General features: G+C 41.3%; 2 protein-coding genes across 2 annotated transcripts; both read left to right on the top strand.

Moving 5' to 3' along the window:
- The first annotated feature begins 266 nt into the window (after positions 1-266).
- On the top strand, positions 267-3,298 carry LOC112026384 (flocculation protein FLO11). The gene has a single exon (XM_024059068.2). It carries the CDS (start codon positions 513-515, stop codon positions 3,078-3,080), a length of 2,568 nt encoding a protein of 855 aa, XP_023914836.2. The 5' UTR covers positions 267-512; the 3' UTR covers positions 3,081-3,298.
- Positions 3,299-4,769: 1,471 nt separating this feature from the next.
- LOC112026354 (zinc finger A20 and AN1 domain-containing stress-associated protein 5) lies at positions 4,770-5,712 on the top strand. The gene has a single exon (XM_024059041.2). The coding sequence runs from the start codon at positions 4,971-4,973 to the stop codon at positions 5,535-5,537; it is 567 nt and encodes a 188-aa protein (XP_023914809.1). The 5' UTR covers positions 4,770-4,970; the 3' UTR covers positions 5,538-5,712.
- The last annotated feature ends 351 nt before the right edge of the window (positions 5,713-6,063 follow it).

Here is a 6,063-nt window from a genome sequence, read left to right as displayed (position 1 = left end):
GGGGGCCCCCACCCCCCCCCCCCCCCCCCCCCCCCCAAAGGTAATCTAGCTCAGAATGCATGTATCACGTGGATGAACCATAAAATAAATCTCTTTAAAAGCAATCATATAATTTAAGTCTTTAAGTACATTTTAGAGATTTGGGGGGAAAAACAAGTCGATCCTTGCCTCGCAGCACAAGTTCAACACAGTACACCAAAATCTATTAGAAGCCTCAAAAACAAGACAACAGAGAATTGGTAAACCGAAGGCAATGAAATGAGATGCTAGACTTACCAGAGAAGAAAAATCTATTTAAAAGAATCTCATATTTCTTTGTTCCTCTATAGAGGCAAAGAAGCAAGAGGAGAGAGTTAGTCCCAAGGCACAGAACAGGACAAAAGCCCCAAAAAGTATCCAAGGTATCAAATGCATACTTATATATAACTAATCAACCTTCAATGTTGAGCATTACCTTCATCAAGTTCAAAAACCAAACACATTTGATTTGAATTCTTCTTGATCATCTATATATGGCAGAACAAAGGCAACCATTTCGCTTTCGGCTCCCCTGGCTATCAACACCTGCTGCTCCAGCCCCACGCCCAGCTACTCAATCACAACCCCCTCGTCCTCCAGTTCAAACACAAACATCTACACAGCCAACCACAACTGTCCCCTCTCAGAGACCACCATTTAGGCCTGCAGGGATAGCCCCAGCACCCCAAGTCACTTCCCAAGCTCAAGCACCTCAAAGAACTGAACCCCAGCAACCATCACAATCTCGTGCAACCACCCAACCCCAAGTCACTTCCCAACCAGCATCAACACCATCTCGTTCAACAACACAAACTCAAGCTGCTGTGCCACCACCATCTCGTGCAACCACCCAACCCCAAGTCACTTCCCAACCAACATCAACACCATCTCGTTCAACAACACAAGCTCAAGCTGCTGTGCCACCACCATCTCGTCCAACCACCCAACCCCAAGTCACTTCCCAACCAGCATCAACACCATCTCGTTCAACAACACAAGCTCAAGCTGCTGTGCCACCACCATCTCGTGCAACCACCCAACCCCAAGTCACTTCCCAACCACCATCATCACCACCTCGTTCAACAACACAAGCTCAAGCTGCTGTGCCACCACCATCTCGTGCAACCACCCAACCCCAAGTCACTTCCCAACCAGCATCATCACCACCTCGTTCAACAACACAAACTCAAGCTGCTGTGCCACCACCATCTCGTGCAACCACCCAACCCCAAGTCACTTCCCAACCAGCATCATCACCACCTAGTTCAACAACACAAACTCAAGCTATTGTGCCACCACCATCTCGTGCAACCACCCAACCCCAAGTCACTTCCCAACCAGCATCATCACCATCTCGTTCAACAACACAAACTCAAGCTGCTGTGCCACCACCATCTCGTGCTACCAACGGGTCTCGGATCACTTCTCAACCAGCATCACCATCCCGCACAACAAATCAAACCCGGAATGTAGCATCTCTGCCTTCATCACCATCACGGGCAGCACCTCAATCACGAGCTTACTCTGTGCCCCCATCACCATCTCGCACATCTCAAACACAACCAGCATCGCAGACAGACCCCCAGCCTGAGGCTCCACCTCGTTTGTCCTCTCAACCTGCTGGCCGAACAACATCACAACCTTCTTCTCCATCTCTCACAACCACTCAGGTACAACCAACTGGTACAACAGATTCACAACCTAAAATTCAAGAAAGCTCTCAGCCTACTCCCACTTCTACTCAATCTCCGTCTCTCATGACCACTCAGGTACAACCAACAGGTCCAACAGATTCACAACCTACAATTCAAAAAGCCTCTCAGCCTACTCCCACTTCTACTCAATCCCCATCATCTGTATCTGAGCAAGAGCCAAAGCCAGTAGTTGTGTCTCAGCCACCATCACAGGAACCTCAACCAAAGGCACAAGTTCCATCTGAAACTATTTCCAAACCCCAGAACCATACACCAATTGAAACCTCCTCTCAACCTGATGGAGTGGCAACACAGCCTACAAAAGTTTCCCCAGCTTCTATAGAAGCCACAGAAACACTTGCTCCAACCAAGAAATTAGATTCTAAGCCCCTCCCAGAGAAAGAGTCAGAGGAAAGTCAAGTTGGGAAGAAAGTAGTGCAAGAAAAAATTGAAGAAGAAAAGAAAAGTGGACCAGCTTATGAAGAACCAGCGAAGAGAACAATCGCTGAGCTTGTTAGTTCAGCAACAGCTGGTTTAGAAACACAGGCTAAAGACCTACAAAGTTTTGTATTTCAAGCTAAACATAAGCAGCATGAGGAGAGGGAAGAAACTTTTGAGAGAAAGGAAACAGTTGTGACCACCAGCTCTAATGCAAAACAGATCAAAACTTCGAGTTCAGTGCATCCAAAGGGCAGGCACACATCAATCAGATCAACAACACAAAAGCCGAGTGCCATCTCCAGTGGGGGACAAGTTCCTCCATTCCATGACGAGGTCACAAAAGATATTTCCAGATTTGTTCAAAAACTAGCCAGTGGCCATCAGATGGATGAAAATCCAGTTAGTATCATAACCTTAACTGGTGAAAACAGCGGAGCAACAATGCACTTAAGCTCAGAGCTGGCCGAAAAAGAAGAAGCTGTCCACATTCACCGGGGTTATAAGCTCAACCCAGATGAGAGCATCAATGACACTACTGATATAGAGGGAAGCTCCAAGGACAAAGTGTCCAAAGAGAATTTTCCATCATGGCTACATGTGAATAGCAATGTACAGAGTATCAATAACTCAATTGTGTCTGACACTTCTTTCACAGCAAGGAGTCCTGGTGTTCATTGTGCTCTATCTCTTGATCAAGCAGACTCAAATGGTAAACCGAAACTTCTTGAAACACGCAAGGCTGAGTTCAATGTCACCCCGGCTGAGAAGCACACATATGAGCCTACCGTTAAAAGACGGTGCCTCAGAGGCCTTTTCATGGAATCTAGTGACTCAGACCCAGATAATCCTGAAAAGCCTCGTCGTCATGGATGCCGGTATAGTTGTGGGGATCAGAAGAACAAAGATAAAGACATTGGAGTTCAATGATCAAGTGAATTACAACAATCTCATATTATCTACTTACAGACATAAATAATATATATATATATATATATATTTGTATAAAGAATAATACAATATATGTTTGTCACGTATTGCTAATCTAAGGATGCTCTATCATCCACCTTGTCAAAAAATATATATGCCGTGTACTGTGATTAGCATTTCTAATATTAAGAATGTATAGCACAATATTTAATTTGCATTGTTCTGTGACTCCGAACTAGAATTCTCTCCTCTTGCTTCTTTGAGACTCTGTCTTTGCCCCTACATTTAAGTTTTCCACCCACTTCAAATGCCTTTTGAGTTATTTGAATTTTACACCTCAAAATTTGGTTTCATTAGCAATTCGCTACTCCGGTTGGTTTTTGCAGTCAAGTGACACATCATTGCGCACTGCGCTGATGTCTTTTGTTTTTGCCAAATCAGCCCATACGACTCAGTTTTGCCCAAAGTGAAATCACAAATCTCAAGCTTAATTTCAACCAAAGTAAGATAAAAAAAAACACCGTATCAACTATCAACCAAACTCAAAAATAAAATATAAAAAAAAAAACCCCCACGGTTGCCTATTGATATCGGGTCGCTGGATTGCTTGTGGAATTGTTGCAGCGTGGTTCTGATCAAGTGAGGGCTATGGTGGTGGTGGCTCTGGCGGCAGCGGCGTTGATGGGATTTCGGTGGTGGCAGTTCTTGTAATTTGGGAGCTTCGGTTTATCGGTGCCGTGGATATGGAATTTTCTGTGTAGAAGAGCACGACAGTGGGGTAAGGATTTTTAGTCTGTGGTGGAGCTGTCATTTGCGGTGGTTGGGTTTGCGATGGATGGGTTACCGGTGATATAAAGGGTCGGACGTGGTGGATTTCCGGTGGATGGTGGCTTTGGTGGGAAAATACGGTGGTTCTGAAATTTGTGGGTTTTCACAGATTTTTTTTTTTTTTTTTTTTTTGATCGGTGGGTTTATGGTGGTTCAATGAACCAGTTTTGTGTCTTCACTTGGGCAAAACTGCGTCGTCTGGAGTTGATTGGCAAAAACAAAACACATCAGCGCAATGATGTGTCATTTAAATGTAAAAACTAATCAAGATGAGTGAAATTGCTAACAAAATCAAAATTTAAAGTGTAAAATTTAAATTTTGAAACTTTTATTTAGTAAAATCTAAACAACTTCAAAATTCAGGTTAAAATTTTACAATTTACCATATATTTTATATCGCAGATAGTAAATATCATCTAAATTATATGTAGCCCAAAATTAATCTGGCCTAAATCATATAAACTAATGAAAAAATTTGAATTATTTTTGGGCGGTTTTTTAGTATTTATCCTTTTGAGAAATAATACCGACTCCTGAGGGAAACTTATTAAAAACTCAAATTAAGTTAATTAACTATTGTTCTATTACTGGGTGCGATCATACTAACACTAATGCACCGGATCCCATCAGAACTATTAGTCTATTACTGACTACAATTTTATTAGTTTTTTTTTTTTTTTTTCTTTTTGGGTGCGGAGAATTAGTCCTTAAACATCCAACTACGAGAAGAAAACATTCAAATTTAGCTTTCCAAATTCGACTGGTAAACTGATTTTATAAATATTATATTTTTAATCCCCAATCCGAGAAGGAAAACAATCAAATTCAAAAGATAAAAAGAATGAACCTGCAGAAGTCGGTGGCTTCAAACTCTCCAAGACCAAATTGACTTAGGATTCCTATTTCCTTTTACTCCCAAGTCCACCACCCCTTATATATAGCAAACAACCCCTATTAGCTTTTAATCACAGAAAAATTCTGAGAAGGAATTAAGAAGAAGTAGAAGCAATTAGATAAGAGCGATAAACAAGCTAGAAAGATTTACTGGAGAATCTTAAGAACATGGAACGGCCTGTCTGCGCTAATGGTTGCGGCTTTTATGGATCTCTTGAGACACAAAACCTGTGCTCCAAGTGCTACAAAGATTTTCAAAAACAAGAACTCCCCAAGAAAGCCAAAGCAGACAGTGAACCACAAGACTGTCAAGAAGTTGCAATGAAGATGGATCCTCCACTCTGCGCTAATGGTTGCGGTTTCTTTGGAGTGGCAGACACAAGGGACATGTGCTCAAAGTGCTACAATGACTCTCTTAAAGAAGGACTTGCAGACAAAGTTAAAGCACTGGACTTGGACAATCCCATGAACTCCAATGCTCAATCTCAACCGTCTTCGGCTTCTGGTGTGGATGCTATAGTTAAGGGTTCGACAAGCGTGAAGAATAGGTGCAAGAGCTGCAACAAGAAAGTGGGGTTGACAGGGTTTGAGTGCAAATGTGGGAACACGTTTTGTGGAATGCATAGATATCCAGAAAAACATGCGTGTAATGTGAATTTCAAGGCAATTGGTAGAGATGTTTTGGCTAAACAAAATCCAGTTTGCAAGGGTGACAAGTTACAGTGGAGAATTTAGAATAGGAACAACTAGTTGTTGATTTAGGCCTTTTAACCGTATGATAAAAATTTGACTTGATATCTGTTAGTTTTCTTTAATATTTCTACTATTTCCTGAATCATTTGTTATCTCATTAATCATTACTTCTTAAATCTGTACTATTTTTTTCTTTTTGATAAAAAAATCTGTACTATTTGCTAATATATTACTATATGTCTTTTGGTTGTGCTTCTATCAATTGGATGTCCAAGAAGGGCTTTGCTTGGTTCCAATTTGAAATTTGAAATTAGGTAATGCAATTGTTCTATCCTATGTATATGTGGCTCAGGAGTCAGGTGTATTGGGAGGATGGTAACAAAGTTAAACAAACCCAACGTTGTAATGCTTTGGATTAGTATATACACATATCGGAGAAAAAAAAAACACATGGTAAACAATAGAGATTGTATGGAGTTTTTTTTTTTTTTTTTGGGAAGATTGTGTGAAGTTTATAAAGCTAAAACCAACATAGAGTTCATAACGCTAACATATGGTAGCATATTTT

This window comes from Quercus suber, unplaced genomic scaffold, assembly GCF_002906115.3.
Source record: "Quercus suber isolate HL8 unplaced genomic scaffold, Cork oak 2.0 scaffold_925, whole genome shotgun sequence".
In the NCBI taxonomy this organism is placed as follows: Eukaryota; Viridiplantae; Streptophyta; class Magnoliopsida; order Fagales; family Fagaceae; genus Quercus; species Quercus suber.
Note: the sequence above shows the minus strand (reverse complement) of the source record. Positions and strands in the feature narration are given on the sequence as shown.